This window comes from Thunnus maccoyii, chromosome 14 (assembly GCF_910596095.1).
Source record: "Thunnus maccoyii chromosome 14, fThuMac1.1, whole genome shotgun sequence".
In the NCBI taxonomy this organism is placed as follows: Eukaryota; Metazoa; Chordata; class Actinopteri; order Scombriformes; family Scombridae; genus Thunnus; species Thunnus maccoyii.
The window spans coordinates 17,553,231-17,571,096 of record NC_056546.1 but is presented as its reverse complement, the minus strand read 5'-3'; the positions used below and the strand labels follow the sequence as shown (position 1 = coordinate 17,571,096).

At 42.2% G+C, this 17,866-nt stretch overlaps 2 protein-coding genes across 12 annotated transcripts in view; one reads left to right on the top strand and one right to left on the bottom strand.

Annotated features, from left to right (window-relative positions):
- The window catches only part of wdfy4 (WDFY family member 4), a 39,921-nt gene that overhangs the window by 10,665 nt on the left and 11,390 nt on the right, over window positions 1-17,866 (bottom strand). The window contains exons 16-50 of one of the 4 annotated variants that reach the window (XM_042433903.1): window positions 17,742-17,835; window positions 17,398-17,612; window positions 17,186-17,280; window positions 16,846-17,062; window positions 16,394-16,470; window positions 16,088-16,306; window positions 15,704-15,882; window positions 15,369-15,600; window positions 14,718-14,869; window positions 14,525-14,636; window positions 14,243-14,433; window positions 13,986-14,138; window positions 13,829-13,902; window positions 13,311-13,472; window positions 13,113-13,207; window positions 12,906-13,002; window positions 12,566-12,768; window positions 11,980-12,146; window positions 11,773-11,892; window positions 11,512-11,673; window positions 11,269-11,427; window positions 10,670-10,796; window positions 10,404-10,555; window positions 9,926-10,164; window positions 9,702-9,826; window positions 9,393-9,584; window positions 9,197-9,306; window positions 6,703-6,780; window positions 6,375-6,566; window positions 6,190-6,265; window positions 5,883-6,097; window positions 4,087-4,235; window positions 3,860-3,974; window positions 3,425-3,510; window positions 3,282-3,344 (exon numbers count right to left, since the gene is read on the bottom strand). In XM_042433903.1, the coding sequence (XP_042289837.1) occupies window positions 3,282-3,344; window positions 3,425-3,510; window positions 3,860-3,974; window positions 4,087-4,235; window positions 5,883-6,097; window positions 6,190-6,265; window positions 6,375-6,566; window positions 6,703-6,780; window positions 9,197-9,306; window positions 9,393-9,584; window positions 9,702-9,826; window positions 9,926-10,164; window positions 10,404-10,555; window positions 10,670-10,796; window positions 11,269-11,427; window positions 11,512-11,673; window positions 11,773-11,892; window positions 11,980-12,146; window positions 12,566-12,768; window positions 12,906-13,002; window positions 13,113-13,207; window positions 13,311-13,472; window positions 13,829-13,902; window positions 13,986-14,138; window positions 14,243-14,433; window positions 14,525-14,636; window positions 14,718-14,869; window positions 15,369-15,600; window positions 15,704-15,882; window positions 16,088-16,306; window positions 16,394-16,470; window positions 16,846-17,062; window positions 17,186-17,280; window positions 17,398-17,612; window positions 17,742-17,835 (5,094 nt within the window). The remainder of the gene's footprint in view (window positions 1-3,281; window positions 3,345-3,424; window positions 3,511-3,859; window positions 3,975-4,086; window positions 4,236-5,882; window positions 6,098-6,189; window positions 6,266-6,374; window positions 6,567-6,702; window positions 6,781-9,196; window positions 9,307-9,392; window positions 9,585-9,701; window positions 9,827-9,925; window positions 10,165-10,403; window positions 10,556-10,669; window positions 10,797-11,268; window positions 11,428-11,511; window positions 11,674-11,772; window positions 11,893-11,979; window positions 12,147-12,565; window positions 12,769-12,905; window positions 13,003-13,112; window positions 13,208-13,310; window positions 13,473-13,828; window positions 13,903-13,985; window positions 14,139-14,242; window positions 14,434-14,524; window positions 14,637-14,717; window positions 14,870-15,368; window positions 15,601-15,703; window positions 15,883-16,087; window positions 16,307-16,393; window positions 16,471-16,845; window positions 17,063-17,185; window positions 17,281-17,397; window positions 17,613-17,741; window positions 17,836-17,866) is intronic. The other 3 variants (XM_042433906.1, XM_042433905.1, XM_042433904.1) reach the window with 3 other exon arrangements.
- lrrc18a (leucine rich repeat containing 18a) lies at window positions 36-3,222 on the top strand. 8 transcript variants are annotated; one of them, XM_042433912.1, is made up of 4 exons: window positions 73-114; window positions 533-552; window positions 1,049-1,174; window positions 2,274-3,222. In XM_042433912.1, the coding sequence occupies exon 4, from the start codon at window positions 2,278-2,280 to the stop codon at window positions 3,097-3,099; it is 822 nt and encodes a 273-aa protein (XP_042289846.1). In that variant the 5' UTR covers window positions 73-114; window positions 533-552; window positions 1,049-1,174; window positions 2,274-2,277; the 3' UTR covers window positions 3,100-3,222. The 8 variants fall into 8 exon arrangements, with proteins under 8 accessions (XP_042289843.1, XP_042289846.1, XP_042289845.1 ...); XM_042433911.1 differs by lacking the exon at window positions 73-114 and adding an exon at window positions 119-180; XM_042433914.1 differs by lacking the exon at window positions 73-114 and adding an exon at window positions 769-919 and having other exon boundaries at window positions 535-552.

The following is a 17,866-nucleotide window of genomic DNA, read 5'->3' as shown; positions in this document are numbered from 1 at the left end:
TCACTGAGCAATGCCTATCAACACAAAGTTTTTTTTTTGCTTGCTTGCTCTGTTGCCTAGCAACCAGTGTTGAAATGTAACACAGCAGAGTTCTGAACCAGCAGCAGACTGGAGGTGAGTGAGTGATTCAGGAAACAGAAATTGTGTGTACACAGCTGTAGGAGCAGTTATGGGACTGAGGTGAGCTACAGTGTGTAGCATAAATAGTGAGTAGAGATGTGGAGGGTGAAGGACATGGTGCCATCTGTAGGTTGTGAGGAAATATACATTGTGTAACAGTGTAAGTTGTGTGACTAGTCTCCATCCACAAACTGAAATGTTTGAAAGAGAAAGCAATATTTTCCGTGTACATCTGAGCTTTTTAATGACATGTGGCACCGCCTCACATAGTTAATGATTACTGGTCAAACAGGAACAGCAACAACAAATTTCTGTCATGAATAGTTTGCAGATTTCCAAGAAAAATATAAGATTTCCTGCTTCATGACTAAGACTCTCAGTAGTTTCCTCTACGTCTCTCTTTTTCTCTTAGGTGCTTGTTCAAAGACTGTTGTAAGTTGATCTTTTAATAAGCGTTCACTCAAATAGAGAGGCATACTCTTAAAAGTTTCACTTTAACAAACTGCTGAGCACAAAACATGCTCAATCAAAATTCCATGTTTTTAATTAATCTACAATTTACTCATGGAACACCTATCTAAATGTGTTTAATCTAAATTAGGAAAGCATTCAACTGCTCCTGAAATCTCTTTTCCCTCTGTGGGCCAGTAACATGGCAATAAAGTCCTGGCGCCAAGCACCCCAGTTGCTAAGTAACGCTATTAAACAAGAGGAACCTTGACTTTCCAGGCTAGGGAAATGCTGATATACACAAACGGTGCATTCCTGATCTTTTCTCTTGACTACACCACAGCATTTTGTGAGATACAATTACCAGGTATTATGAGTACAACTACTAAATGCTGAGCAAAGTGGAAATGTAATTTATTTTATGATTTGTTGCTATGCTATAACAATATGACTACTGTTACTTTCTTTTTTGACACAGGGGTGAGAGGTTTCAAGCTAAAATGGCCGGTTCACAGGAGCTGATACTGTTGGTATGTTTCTAAAACTGAAGACAATCTCATCACTTTATTAACATCAACTCAGGAAAAAAGAAGATAAAAATATGGTGAGTAGATATCTTCATTTACATTAAAAATATATAAATGAAAGTTTATAACAGGGATATAGCAGGATCTGAACTGGAAAATGAAATAGGGATGCATACAGCAAATGGATTTAGCTAAGAAGCGAGAGCCTACTTGAAGTGTATCCAGTTTCTAACTCCTCCCCTCATCCAATAACTCCTGACCAAATAATTTTGTAAAACTACACTAAATCAATCATTGCATTTGGCCCAGTATGTGTTATCTAATTGCAGGCAATAATTTCATGCAATAGCTTTCTATAGGAGGTTATAATGGGAACAAGCACCAGTGGATAACCTCTCTCATCCTGAGGATGATGAATGAGGCGAGAGAGGGCCTTGGGGTGTAACACAGACAAACAGACACACACCTTGCTCTCTGAGACAGGGAGGGGAGAAGAGCGAAGCCCTCATCACACTCCAAACACTCCCTAACTATCATTTATCAAAGTCCTGATTTGACTCTTTGTGCACACACTGTACACGTACTGTGGTACAGTACACCCATGTATGTCGACACACTTGCATGTGGATGTCCTACACACATACACACACACACACACACCTTCCTTGCCTGAAAGCCCGAAAAGAGCCAAACAGCTCAATCAGTTGAATGGTGAGGGAGCATCAGCACTCATTTGTTTTTGCTGTATTACCCAGTGTCGCCGCTCTCCTATTGTTCCCCAGCATTAGCCTTAATTAGAGAGTCATGCTCTTAAATACCCCCATGGGCAACACTGGGTGAGCACGCACTAGTGCAGACATAACACTGCAACACACACACACGCACACACACACACACAAACACGCACACACGTACCACTCAAGCTCTCAATCCTCAGAGACCATGCTTTCCCTATTGCCCGAGGCCATACATAAGCCCTTGTATCTGAATAAATCACATCAGCATTACACACACATACTTACACGGAAACATACACACAACACATTTATTTGCCATAGTACTGTGTGATGGTGTAGATTAGACAAATTATTGTATATAAGCCTCTTGGGGGCAACTATCACAAAAGTGAAGCTGAATTTTAAAGTGAATCATGCAGTAATTCTCTGTGTGTTGCAGTACCATGCCCAAAGGGAAGGGAGCCAAAGGGACAAAGGTGACTGTCAAGATTGCCAAAAAGGCAATACGCATGACACCAGATGGACGGCGCAGACTCACCCTTAGCAACATGGGTATAACCGTCTTCCCAAAGTGTCTCTTGAAACTGACCAACGTGGATGAGTTGGACCTCAGCCGCAACCTGATACAGAAACTCCCAGAAAACATTGGGAACTTTTCATCGCTCAGATGGCTGGATCTACACAGCAACAAGCTGGAGTCTGTGCCCGAGTCCATCGGTAACCTAGCGGGACTGACCCACCTCAACCTCTCTAACAACCGCCTGACCTCTGCAGCTTTACCCTCTACACTGGGTCTCCTTACCAACCTGAAGAGTCTCAATCTGGGAATGAACCAACTGGACGACCTGCCTCCCACTATGGTGGCTCTAGACAGTCTCCAAGAGTTAGGCCTGTTCGATAACCTCTTCATCAGCCTACCAGAGTTTGTGAAAGTCTTACGCAGTCTCACTAAGTTGAACGTGAAACGGAACCCCCTGTTGTACGTTCAGGGGGATGGTGAGGGGACGCTGAAGGAAAAGCCAGAAGAGGATGTGTACCTGGTCCACGAGAGCAGCCTGTGTAGGACATGCCTTAAGAGATGTAAAGAGCAGACAGAAAGGCTTACAAGAGGAGGAGGAGGAGGAGGAGGAGGAGGAGGAGGAGGAGACGCATTTGAGGAGAAAAGGATAAGGACTTATTCAGGACTGATGGCACCAAACTCAGTGGCTACAGTCAATCAGGATGTGTGGAGAATAAAAAAGTTAGAACACAAGCCAATCAAATGACCTAAAAGCTGCTGACATCATCGTTAGACAGCCCTACAAATTTTTATTATATGTGTATAATATCTAGCTATATGTTACTCACCTATTTTTCGATGTAATTCACATTTTAGTTAATAAAATAAAAAGAGTGATTACATTTACTGTCTTGAAATTTTGCTGCTTGATGACTGTGACTAACTTACCTAGCATTAGCGATGACCTCAGCAACCCCTCTGCCTTTTAATGATGACACTACCGCGCACAACCTGCGGGAGGAGAAAGGTAAAAGATTTGAGATCTGAGTCAAAAAAAAAAAATTACCACCCAATCTATATTAATGTGGCACCTTTTATATGCAGAGACGTGGTCTTTATTCAGGAACACCAGGAAGGCTGAGTGTCCGTTTCTCATGAAGATCTCGATAGCGTTGTCCTGATGGTGGCAGCAGTAACGGAGAGGGACAGTGGCTCTTCAGTAACTCACATGCAATGACATTTGTGTCTTGTACATATTTATATCTAACAGATCCCCTTTAAACCCTGAGCTTAACATGCACCTTGAATGACTGTCAAATCCACATACAGAAATAACAAACGGAAAACAGCTGCAAGAGCACATTAAATGCACAACAGTCTGCTGTTTGTGCTGTAAGTGAAGAGAAATTTTCATGTGTGCTCAGAGAGCAAAGTGAATGTTTTCCAACTATATCCTGCATTGACACAATCTGAATATAAGATGCTCGCTAATTTCAGGCATCAGCAGGACAATTTGGATGTCTGACCTCTAAAAGGAATCGCATGAAGCGGGCCTCCTTGATATCCTCATAGAGCCAGCGCCTACAGCTGGCTGATGGCAGCTCTTCACTCAGCATGGTGGAAATGGAGGAATCCCTCACACTGGCAGAGAAAGAAAGAGAATAACAGATGACTGATTGAGACAACTGGCCAGCTATGCTCTTTACATGCTTTGTTGTAACTGCACACAACCGTAGGGCACACATAGCTGTACCTGCTGGGGTGGTGTTTCCTGCAACAAACATCTCCAGTGGGACAAAGAGTGAATCCCTCACACAAGAGCAGACTCTCCTTCCCAAACAGCAGCACCCCCTCTGTCACTCTGAGGCTGCTCACCATCACTACACACATCTTAGCCTTTACCTAAAGAGATAGAGAGAGAGGAGGAAGAAGAGAAAGAGAGATACATTAAGCCCCTTGTGAGAGGCACAATTCACATCAGCACATTTCTCTCCCGGGACATGACATGGCAGCAACACAGGCACTTCAGGCTTTACTTGATTGATCATTTTAATCACATATTTTAATCATTATTAAAAAGACACAGTTGAACACTTCATTATCAGAGCTGATTGATGAGGAGAAGAAGGCCCGGCCCCCTTTTTTCAGCAGTGTCTGTTCTCCTTCCAGCGCCAAAGTGGACCCACATGCTGCTTTCAGCGCTGGTTGTTGCTAATGCTAACTGCATTGTGATAATGTGTGGCTAATTCTATTGTCTCCCCTCATTTCACAGTGAGTGTGTGCACCTGGCTGTCTCCCTGTGTTGGCCCCTCTGCAGGCCCTCTGGGACACAGTGCCCAAAAACCATATGGGGCCCCAACATACCCGCAGGCCCCTCACAATTTATACTAATCAAATCAGACTCCCTACCCCCAGACACGGAGTCACACGCTTGGTGGTGGAGGAGGAGGAAGCCCTGCCTGGCCATTATTAGGAGAATTAATCACTGCCACGTACACAATAGGAAACCTGCTAAGTGATCAGAACCTCTTGTCTGAATGCACACATACAGACATGCTATGATGGATAATATCACTTGTCATGTGAGAGCGTTTAAGAGTCAAGGTGAGTGAGTCTCAACATGGCACAGAAATTTTACAGTGAGCTATATCATGGTCCGGTTTTATGGCGGTTTCCATCAGTGAACACAAACTGGCGTCAGGCCTACTGTCCCTAACAATGACTAGATTTCAGAAAAAAACTAGTTAAATTTATTGTTATCAAAGATTAAATACATAACAATAAACTTGTTTCCTTATCTCCTTACTGTGCTCTGGACAGATATGCATTATCAGTCTGAGGGTGATTTAGCTGATGATGGGAAGAAGGAGAGAAAAGGAGGACTTTTATTGACTGAGAGCCTAATGTCAGACCATTGATTTCTCCCCACACACATTACTGTCATAATCACACTATTGGCGCTGGAAAGCTAATTATGCGTGGGTCTCCCTTTGTGTGTTACTGTGTTTGTGTGTGTGTGTGTGTGTGTTACTCAATGTGTGTGTGTGTATGTGTGTGTGTGTGTGTGTGTTTGTGTGTGTGTGTGTGTGCATTTTTCAGAGCTAATGACTCTGTGCATTTGACAGGAAGCTCAGCAGGACTCACACACTGAACCACTGCAAGACAACAGGACACACTTGCACACATCACACACTTACTAAGCGGATGTAAGACAGCTTGCATCACCTCCTACTGTTTTTATTAATACTTCTGTCAGAAACATTAAAAGCCGCGGCTGGTTGCCGGAGCAATGAGAGTCCCTGTCAACATGTGCTTTGGTTTCTAACTCACTGGAAGAATGAGAAGAGCTGAGCTGGGCCTCGACATTAAAACATTACACTAATGAGGAAAGATGAAATTCTGATAGCAGCGCCGGGCTATTGGAATCCCTTAGTCTACATCAGATAATTATGATTGTGAATATTAGCAGGGTCGGAAGCAGTTGTGCTTGTGTTTAGCTATGATGTTTTTAGCCCGGCATTACCAACACAGCCTCTCGTGCTACCGTACCTCCTCTCCAGGATGCAGCTCCTGCAGGATGATACGTATGTCAGGGCAGTCCTGTGTGTGCGAGCAGGGTTCTGGGGTCAAGGGATCGAGTAGACCCTCAGTGACAACGGGTGTCTCATTCAAAACGGGAAAGAAGGTCAGATGATCACAATCCTGCCCTCCCTCCTCTTCATTCTCTTTAGCCTCTGCTCCAACTTCACACAGGATCTTTGGCTCTTTTACAAAGGAAACACAGATTTTCCCACTGAGCTACCACATTGTGGTAAAAGGAGATTTTCAAAAATCAACAGGCAACACTGTTCTTTACCTGTGTCAGCTTCTGTTCTGGTTTTGCTCTCCCCAGACATGCCAGTCCTCAAACCCAGAGACAGATTTCCTAACACCTGTTGTAACAACATATGGTACTTTTAAAGGTTAGACTGTATACTACTTGTACACTTATTGTACACTTATCCTGCTTCAGAGATTGTCCTCTAAACTGAAGTGCTATACCCGTTTGGATCGTCTCAGAGCCTTTCTGCGGATGCGTGGTCTGGTCCGATTGGGTCCTTCGGCAGCGTCTTGCACCCAGTCTCGGCTAATCAGCACCCCTGGACCAGGGCCGAACACGGCTCTCTCCCTCAGCAGCTCCGCCTCTACATGCAGCCACTCGGCGCTCACACGCTCCCACTCAGTGGCTTTTAACTGGGCCGCAGCAACAGGCCGTTATACAGGGAATAGATGAGACAGAGATACACATTATTACAGATCCAAGTTAATCCAATTTGGGCTTTTTAATAACATCTATTTCAGTATATCCTTGGAAACGTTTCTGTCAAACCTGTAACTGGTTTGTCCTCATATTCTCAAACATGCTGTAGCCTCTCTGTCGATGTGACTCCATGTAGGTCAGGAACTCCTACAAAGAAAGAAGAGTAACCTGATGGGTGCAAATGAAAAGAGCAGGCAGCGCAATCGCTCTTCCTTTAGCTCATATTGTACACACACAGCACACATCATGTTCACAGAGATTGTATATTCATAATGGTATTGTTGTTTCCTCATGCAATTACAATACATTCATGCAATTACATTGGTTCTAAATTGCATTCACTGGGCAAAATAAGCTAGTGGCTACAGTCTTACAATAACCCTGTCTGGAAATGTAATCATTTGTTGGTGTGATCTAATTAACATAAACATTAATATCACTGAGCCACACCACAGTCAAGGGCAAGGTGAGTGTGTGTGCGCCTTTATTGTGTGTGTGTGTGTGTGTGTGTGAGTGAGTGTGTGTGTATGTGTCGATTAAAAGAGAAAAGAAAAGAAAAAATAGAAAAACCCCAAAACAGAGCTGTGTTGACACTGCAGGATGCTCATGTTCAGCAGACACACTGGGATCATATTCTGACTGTTAACTGCTTCATTAAGCCCATCATCACAGCAGTGCTCGCTGAGAGACTAGTGAAACAACATGTGTCCATCCTCACAGCTGACCCAGGAAAGCCATTTAATTGACTGAATGAACATGCAGTAATTCTTTATATCGAGTCTTATTTACAGATGCAAATTCTGTGTTTTGCGGTATAACCCTATGAATGCCGTAATTGTTTTCAAGTACAATAAAAAGGAAACAACTACTTCTCTAATACAAGAGATGCAAAAACTTGCTATAATTCAGAATAAACCCATGCGTAAAAGTTGACAACAAACTTTGACAAGCCTTCTGGAGAGAGAAAACTGTTTCTCTAAATGACTGACTGCCTATCCAAATGAGAAGTTGTGCAGAGAAAGAAATAAAGGAGTAATTTGAGGGGAGATTATAGAAATATTACAGACAGAAAAGAGAGTAATAATGAAGTTTGCAAGCTAGAGTCGTGGTGTGACAGATAAACAGCAAGTCGGCGTCATCATCTTCTAATTTCATTCCTTCATTTGGACAAACATAAGTAATATATAGCATTAATTACCCTATTTAGCAGATAGGAACCTCATTGGCTTTTTAAATGCTGCATTAAATACATAACTCATCTCTTCCCTCTGCAATTAACATCAGAACATCACACTCATTTCCATTTTAATGACTTCCCAACAATACGCCACCTTTGATGATAAGGCAACATAATGTCAACTTCATTCTGGGCTGGCAGTGAATGTGTAATGAACTTAACGTGATCATTAGTGCTGTTAATTATCTTTCTAATATGAGGACACAGATATGATTATGGAAACTGCATTCGCTGATGAAATAAATCTTTAGAAGGATTGCACTGAAGCTTGACTGAGGACAGAGTCTGCCTATCAGTCTCTATATTCTCATTCATTACCTACAGTAGGCTTTAAAACTCTTTTTCTTGTTCAATAAAAGTAGAAATCTGAGACTCGGGGAAACTATGCTCAGTGCTCTGTTGAAATGTATTACTGTGGATCCAATGACTGAAAAGAGACTCCCCATAAGCATCTCTTATGGCTTGCCAAATAAAGGTCATGAGTTGATGATCCGGAAATTAATTAATGACTCACTTGTTTCTTCGTGAGGACGGATGGATTGTGGCTGACCATTACTGACGATTTGAATATCATTTTTTGAACACTCACTCCATGCTCCAACCTACTCAGTGGTGCAACGCACTGCAGAGAAGAAGAAGGCAAAGATCCCTCCCTCCTCTTGCCTGCCTCTCAGATGGAAAAACAATTCATCACCCTCTCTGATAGCCTGTCAAAGACTGATATGATAAAGAATAACATCAAATGAATAATGTTTTCATCAGATTGGTACCACTATAATTGCCAACCCGATTTCTGTGGGCAAGAGACGCGCATAAACAAGAACGCACGCACTTTCTGGGGTTGAGACAGACACACAGACGCGGTAATTTCATGCCTGTGTGCCTGAGTAATATGTCCCCGCTCCCTGCTCCAGATGGCTCGACGTCTTAAGCGTTGTGGGGGAACTAATGATGTGGGCCACGTGTTTCGGGGGGAAAAACAACAATAAACGCGTCTTTAACCTTCAGCAGCAAACAGTGTGTTTGTAGCTAGTGTTCCCATGGATAGGCCTAACAGATATCAATTACTATGCCCACTCAGGGGCAATCAGCTGTGATAATCCAAATCCATTTAAAGAAATAATCAAACACCCCCACAGGGCTGGGTGGCCCACAGCACAAACACAGCAGTGACTTTGGGATGATTTTTTGGTGGTACAGCACTCTGGGATGCAGGGACACCTGGGAAAAGGTAACAACCCCACACTCTTCAAAGGGGACAACAGTCACAAGCCACCTCTATATCCTGAAAAGGACCACACATCGAGGGAATGTGCATGTATTTACCTCTACTGTTACCGTCTCTTTCCCCAGTCTGCCGAAAGCAGAGCGAACAGCACTGCTGATCATATCAAACTTCTTCTGAGGGCTGCTGGCCAGCTTCTTCTTCTGAGACTCTGAAAAGACATTTTACAAACAAAATTTCAGATATCTCCTTCTGAATGCACTGAAAGTCCAAATTATTAGTATAACAAGAGCTAACCTGTGTATTGCAGCCAGGCTTTGTGTGCTGTCTCCTCCCACAGAGGGCTGATGTCAGTCATGCTGACAGGCCCCTTCTCTGTTGTTTGGCTGGCTGAGATCTCTATCTTATATGTTTCTTCAAGCGTGTGTTGCCTCTCCGTCATGACCTTTGACCAGCAGGCCTCTGCCATGGATACTAGTTCTTTGTCATCTGAAACACACACATATTTGTTCTGAACTCTCAAGTGACCCAGTAAACCTCTATAGACTTAGTACATTGAGGAAAATGACAAGCTAAAGTGATGAAAGTAAATAAACGCTCACATACCAGCCGTCATACCTGTGGTAAAATCTGCTCCATTGGCAGAATGTCTGGTCATGGTAGGAAACAGGTGGGCCGGAACTTTCTTGTTGTGCACTTTTTGTGTCATGCATCCAAAACCTTCAGGGTAGCTTTTAAAAAAAAAGTGATTTTGTGAATTTTCAGTGAATTCTGGTTTCAACTATACAAATATGCGTGCATCTGCATGTGGGTTTCCGTTTCGCTATTACCTTCCAGATCGTATCAGTAACAGACAATGAAGAAGGCATGTAATGAAGTTCACATTTGAATTGAAAGTCGCCATGACAACATCCCAGCGTTCCTTAAGGGTTTGTAACGTCCTGATGACCCCTTCTTTTTCTTCTTGGGAATGTCGAGGTTGAGACAGGAAGTAAAGCAGGACTTTATTGGTGCATGAGTAGAGAGCTGACACCGTCTTCTCTTTCTGAGTTTGGCCTTTCTCCAGGGCCTAAAAGTATACAGCAGTGTATCTGTTATTGGTCAGTGTAAAATAACATTAAATTAAATATTTGCAATCCTGTGGTTTTAAATAAATCCAAAGCTCCTACTGGTTAAAAGACACTAAATGTGCATTATTAGTAATCCACATTTTTCAATCATCAGTTTAATTGTGAAAAATATTATTTTTTCAATTAAACATCAGTGTAAGGTGTGTATACAGTACATGTCTCTGTATGTTCATCTTACCACCACAATCTGATCTGCGAGGAAGTTGATCAAACTCTCGGAGTCTCCCAAGAATGTTCCACTGCAAAGTTTCTTCTGCAGAGTCTTACTGACCATCACCACATTCTCCATCAACGTGCCCATCTGTCCTTCAGATGTATCATTCTTGGAGTCTAAGAGAAACCAGTAACCAGTAAATCAATACTTTCAGATGAGATACTTTTATGCATGGACACTAAAGGTATGGTCAGTTTATGTTGTGAGATAACTCTACGTGGTAGTTCTACCTTGTGAGATGAGATGAGTGGTGTTTTCTTCCTCATGGCTGAGCATGCGGATGATGTCCATGATCAGCTCCAGCAGCTCTGTCTGGTAACTCTGCTTCTGCTCCAGTGTTGCACCATCTGGGGAGAACTGTATCATTTATATAGATTATTAGTTAGAAAACTTGATGCAACACTGTTTTGAAAACAACGTATAGATAGACAGATAGTTTTAAATGTCGTGGCTCTTTTTTCTATCATATATTGAGGGGAAAACCTTGTCACATGTTGTCTTAAGTGTAGGTGACAGCATGTGTACATGCAGGCTGAAAACACCTCTACAGAAATCTGTAGCTCTTGGCCTATTGGTATTTTCTGTCTCCTAGTGGTAAGTGATTTTACCATCAGTACCTTGGCTCTGCCTTATTCAGTAACTGAGCAAAGAGTGGCACCTTCTGGAGAAATAACAGTTTTGCACTATTATAATATTTTGAGGAGCCTTTTTCTGAGGGAATACATTTCAGCAAAAATGTCTATATGTGTGTATACATGTGTGTAGAAATGTGAGTGTGATCTGTAAACAACATAAATGAGTGCTTTTGTTTATATGTGTGTGCATTCACCTCCAGGAGCAGCGCCAGAGGATGTGTGTTGCTGTTGACAGAAACATTAAGAAGACTGTCCATCAGCAGAATACGAATGAAGTCGGAAACTGGCTTCCTGGCTGAAAGACTATTGGATGCGTCCTCGCCTTCACCCACTGAGCAAGGCTTATTCACACCCTGAAAAAAGTGGACAACCAGTGAATAAAGCCCAGAGAGAGTAGAATTAAGATTTCATAAATACACTAAGTGTAACACACAAACCTCTGAACCATCCGGGGGGAACACAACACCAGCGAGTGCATGGAGGAACTCTGGGGATGCCCACAGTGGGTCTCTGGGGCGGAGGTTATGGAGTAGACAAAAGAACTGCATCACACTTGCTGGGAGCTGCACTTCCCATAATGCATCGGTGTCTGGTCTCTGCTTTGTTGAGAAGACAGACAGTTACTAAGGAGAAAAACGCATTCTACATTTTCAATTTGTGGCAAAAAAAATAAAGATATAAAGCTATTATGTACTTACTTGACTGATGATGACTTTGACTAATTCCAGCAGTATTGTTGCAGCCTCAACACAGAGCTCAGGAGCAGGAGAGTCTGCTTGGCTGTCAATCAGTGACTGTAGGTTGTCATCCAAATTCACCTGTGAATGACAAAGTAAGAGCATTATGATAGGGATGATGAAGATGATAATTTTCAAAACTGATTAACAAAAAGAAAAAATACCCACCTTTTCCTCTGCAGTGTGACTGGCCTTCTTCCCCAGCAGCAGAGCAGCCAGAGCTTCATACACCTGCGGCAGGTGAGAGTGTTTCACCAGCAGTCCTTGTAGAACAGCAAAGCCTGGGCACGTGGTGCTCGGGCACTCGTACGACCAAGAATGGGCCCGAAGGTTGTCTGGTGACATGGTAAGAAACAAATGGTAACAAAATGATTTATGATGAACAGCTAAGTAATATGCTAACAGATTTTTCAATGAAATGTGAATTTCAAATGCTCAATCTGGTTAAAATCAATATGATAGCAGTAAAAGGATTTGTTTCAATAATGATATTAATCATGATATGGATTATGTATGCAAAATTATGTTAAATATTAAGTGTGAACTCAAAAGGTTTTCAAGAATATTCCTAAAATTCAAATAATGTTGATTTCTAAACAGAAGTTGTCATCTTTTTAACAAGTTTAATCAATTTAGATATTGGAACTGTATATCACAATGTTAATGTCATCAAAATGTCATTCCAGTGAAAGAGGCCAAATGTAAATATTGAATTATTGCCTCGCCCTGCTGTGTGTAATTATTCAACTTGTACCCATGACAGCAGAGGGCTCTTCAAAGCCCTCTACGAGGGTTCCTGGGAGCACCCCATCTCTGAAGATGCTCTGCTGGCTGGGACTGGACAGGAAGTGTGTGAGCAGGACAAGTCCCAGTTTCAAGGTGGAAGGGTGAAGGTGGGGCTGAAGGAAGAGCAGGAACCAATCACTGCCCAAAGCATCAAATAAGGCCTTTGGCTGACTAGTGGGGAATAAGAACAACAAAAACAGACTGATTGCGTTCATGTTTCTGCCATGATATTATGGCACAAGAAGTACTGGAAAAATATGTTTTTGTTCCAGTTTTGGTCTTACTAAGCAGTAACAGATGCCACTCACTCGTTGATTAGAAGGCTGTCTGAGCTCAGTATTTCACAAAGAGCAAGTAACAGTTGGTTGCGGATCCAAATGAGGCTGGCTGGACCAGAACTCTGAGCTGCAGCGCAGAGAAGACAAGTCTGGGTTACAAGTATTGTAACAAGTTGTGTCATTCATGAGGAAACTGATGTAACTTATTAAGACATTATTATGTGCAACACGTTTTACCTGTTGTTTCCTGGTAAAGATCGCTGTCAGACATGCAATGGCTTTCAGTAATGTTACTGAGAGGAGGGAGTGTGTAGACCAGGAAGAGCCCAAGTCTGACCAAATATAAGATCATATTTCAAATATAGAGCTATACCAAAAATGTAATGTGGAAATTGTGAAAACAGAAGCTGTAACTGGTGTATTTTCAGACTGTACCTGCTTATGTCCGGAGGGGTGAAGTGTGCTTTCAGGAGGCTTGTGATGACACAAGAAATGATCTTAGCCTTTTGAAAGGTCACCGCAGGATCAGAAAGCTCAAATAGCAGCTTTGGTAGCAGGCCTATACTGTGCAAGACCACAGCAATCCTGCTGTCATTGCTGAGGATACAGATAGTGAAATAGTGAGAGCATTAATATGAATCACAATCTGTTCTCACAGACAGGAAATCTAATTCAGCAATCCATGCACTCGTTCATTCAGCCTCTGTGACTGATTCTGTTGAGCATTCCCTTGACTATTCCTGTTGTACATTTCCGTGATACTGATGACAGGCTGCTGCAGATGTTGACAGAACAGCTGATAAGGTCTGTCCTCAATCCTGAACAAGAGTCTCTTTATTCCAGTACTCAGAGTGTTGCACAACTAGTTTCCATGTGAGTTAATAATAAATTAGATTAAAGCTAAAACATATTCTGTGTTTGTCTGGTCACACACTGATAACTGTGGGATTTACCTTGTTGATTTCAAGATTTCGGCAAAGTGGTTCAGAGCAGAAATTTCCAGATTATCTGATGTGTTCTGCCACACCTGAAAACATGTGATATTGAAAATGAATTAAATGATAATAAAGATGATTACCAGAATTGTTACCCGTAAAAAGGGAAGCTTACCTCCAGGTCCGACAGCAGGGCCTGGAAAGCAGGTGCGTTATGTAGGCAAACAGAGCCAGAGTTCAGCTCCACTGAACTCGAGAGATACAGAATCAGCTGAAAGGTTCTGTGGCTGACCACATTGCTCTTCATCTTCAGCAAGAAAGCTAGCAGCTACAAGGAGAGCAAATGGTATATAAGAAAAGATCACAACAGGAAGGTAGCAGATTCTGATGTCTGCTTATAGCTACTCCAGTGATTTTAAACATCCGACAGACCTTGTATCCATTGATGCGGTTCATTTCCTGCTGCATAGCAGGGTTAGTCTCCAGTACAGAGAGAAGAACCTTGATAGCTGCATACAGAGAGCTATCATCTGGTGCCATTGCAACTAGACTGATAACAACTGTAGGCCCACCAACATACAGGAAACCATTGGCAGCACTGCTGGGGGTAAATGTACGCACACCTAGAAGGGAAAGACTATGAGCTTAACAATTGTGCTTGCAGGAATAAACTTAAGTGCATATAAAGTTTCTTTTAAAGAATACTATATTCACCAAAATGTCCCACCAGGGCTGCTCCTATTGTGCGAGCTGTTCCACTCAGGTGCTGGCTGATGTTTCGAGCTAGGAACACGGGGGTGGAGTGATCTCGAGATGTTATCCCCATCTGTAAATGAGTTACAATGACTGCTACAATGTACCTAAATAACAAACATATACTGTAGGTTCAATACAGGTCAGACCGTACCTCTTTAGCAATTAGTCTACAGTCCACTTCATTGTAATCCTCTCTGATCTGCGCGACAGTTGTTAATGTAGAAATTGCTGGATTGATGCCAAATGAGATCCTCTCCTCAAGAACCAGCCTGAGAGGGAGAGACTCAGCATCTGGATCATGGCCTGGAGAGAGGTGAGATAACACAGGTAAGGTTAAGTAGAGCTGCCTTTCACAAGCCATTCTGCAAGAGTAAGATTGAGCATTAATAGACTGGAGCCACAGAATGTGTCACCATAATCACCAAAATATATTATTATATTTCAGTTATGTAATTAAGTATTTAATATATTAATAGGCAAATATTTCTATGGAAACATATTTGTCATCACATGACACAGGAGTCATAAAATATCAACTCTTAAAGTATTCAAAAGTTATAGTTGTTCTGCATCAAAATATAAGGTGCGACTCAATCAGAGCACATAATTTCCTCCAGGCTATAACATGGTGCATTAAAAACACAATAAACAGACTAATAAAAACTACAGTCATAAAGACTCAATCTAGTATCACATATTACTCAATAAAACAATAAAACACATTTACAGACTCATCCAGGATGATTTACCGGACGTACTATAGAAATCCTGTGCAGGTCTTACACAAGATCTAATGACTTGCCTGTGTTGCGCAGAGCCAGGAAGTTTCCCAGGTAGGCGGTGCCTTGTGTGTATATGACACCAACAGCCTCAGGGCTCAAAGCCTCTTCAAACAAGTAAGAAGGACCGACACGCCACACAAGAGCAGCATGCTCCTTCCAGAGAGCTGGTGTACCTATCAGTCCGTACACATCAATCACAGCTGTGGGGTCCATGGAGACATACTGGCCGGGGAATGGCTGAATATACTTCATCTGACAGAAAACGTGGAGATATGAGATGTTATTTTGTTGCATTTACACTCACTCAGAGATTTTAGAGTTAAATTATCAGCTCCTCTGTCTCCTCTTGTCATACCTTTCCTGTCCCCACTGCCTTTCCATTGAAGTAGGCTGAGGTCAGACAGCTCTTCTTTACATCTTTGGCCATAACCACAGTCAGATGGTGCCACTGACCGGGGACCAGCATGCTGGAGCAACGGAACCTCAGTGAGGTGGGCAAAGAAGTAGGGGTGGATGCCTCTGGCTCCATCATATCTGTTAAACAAATGAGAAGAAAGACTAGTAAAAACTGATGACATAACATGGCCCATTTTAAACGAAACTGATAAGAAATAGCTGACAGTTGTGAAAGCTAGATAGAATGCTAGAAAGCTAAAGAGATTCCTTTCATTCCTTGTTAATCAATATGTTATGTAAAGTTCACTGAGGGCAAACCTTGATTAAATCTTATCACACTTACCCAGGTATGTAAATGCTTCCTCCTCTGTGGAGATGACCAGACAGCCATCATAGGCAGAGAAGGAGAGAGACAGACAGATGTACTGTTGCTCAGTTCGGGACATGTGGCGAATCACTGACAGTAATCGGATTGGGTGGGAATCACAGGCTGAACTAAACCTGTTGATCTGGAACCAGCAGGAAAAAGTGAGACCAGCTGTAGGAGGAAAACCTCGGCAGTCTAAAAAATGAAAGGGAGATGATTAGACCATTTATTTTGAATTATTTACAAATATGCAAGTATTCAACATGTAGACTAATCTCTCACCTCCTCCTATTCCACCTGTTGAGATTGAATCAGCTGTTACGCCTTTCACTGTGGCCAGAGAAGGCAGGAAAAGGCATCTGCAAAGAATATTGCCACATGCCAAACAATAAGTGAATAAATGATGTTGACTGCTGAATGACATTTTTCTTAACATCATAGTGATTTACTCACAAGCTAAATCCCAATCCAGCAATTTCTTTTCAACATACTTCTTGTGCATGCACATTTTGTGATACATCCTGTATGGAATTTTGATCTTCATGACTTAATATATTCTTAATAACCTGCCTTTTCTCTATTACTTGCACTAAATTTGTTTATTTAGCTTGTTTCTTTAGCTCAATTTTAGCACAACTTAGCTCTAACAACCTAAGGAATCACTGAATAGTCTTCTAGTCAAATCTATTTGATACTGCATGACTGCCATGAAAACCGGTAAAACAATGACTTACCCATATCCACTCTCACTCATGTCAAACTCTACGAAGGCAGGTGAGGAAGAGACTTTGTGTGGTCTGAAAGTGCGCGGTGATGTCATGGACACCAGACTGATGATCTGGTGGATGGGGATTGTTGAATCACTGCGAGTTGTAGACTTTAAAAGGCTGAAGGTCCGCTTCAGTGTCTTTACTGAAGACCCTGATGAGGTGTCTGCCTCTGTACTGTGACCTGGTGGAAACAACAGAAACAAAATCTGGTGTGTGGCTGACTTCATGTCTGTGTTTGTATTATATCTAACATTCAAAAGTAGTAATAAAAGAACAAGATAGTTTTCACAATTCAAATATTTACCATTTGCTTTGACTACTGGGGCACACTCTACTTGTGATGACATGGATGCTTTGTCTGCCAAACACATAAGAGGGTCTCCTAAACACAGGAACTTTCTGAGGAGGAAAAGTAGCAAACACATATCAGACACAGTATCTTGCGTGTACAAATATGGAGACTAAACTTAAAAAGCACAAAATCCATCTGAACCTCAGAGACTGAGCATATCTGACCTGAAGTCTGAATGTGTAATTGCCTGAGAGGAGAGCTTCTCCAGGATACGTGTAACAGGTAGATGTAACGGGTGCTTTGGAGACAGCAACATGCTCTGACAGTGAGTCAGGAGTGTGGAGACCAGCCCCCCCTCACACATAATCTGCCGGTTTTGCTCAGATTTGACCACGGCCTGAATGTGGTATGCCAGCGAGAACTGGACCTCCATAGAGAGCTGAAAAAGAAGGAGAGGAGCTGAGTTGGAACTAAGCAGAGTACGTAGAAATTTGTCTCATACCGGGGGCTTATCTTGTATGAAATCATATGCAACATTAAGGAATGAAACATGTTCTTAAAAATGTACCTGTGGATCCTCGGGAGTAAACACTGATGGAAGGAGAGTCATGATGACTCGAATTGCTCCTGGATGAAGAATAACATGTTCGCAGGTAAACCTACTGTAAACCAAGCAAAGAAAAACACATGTTG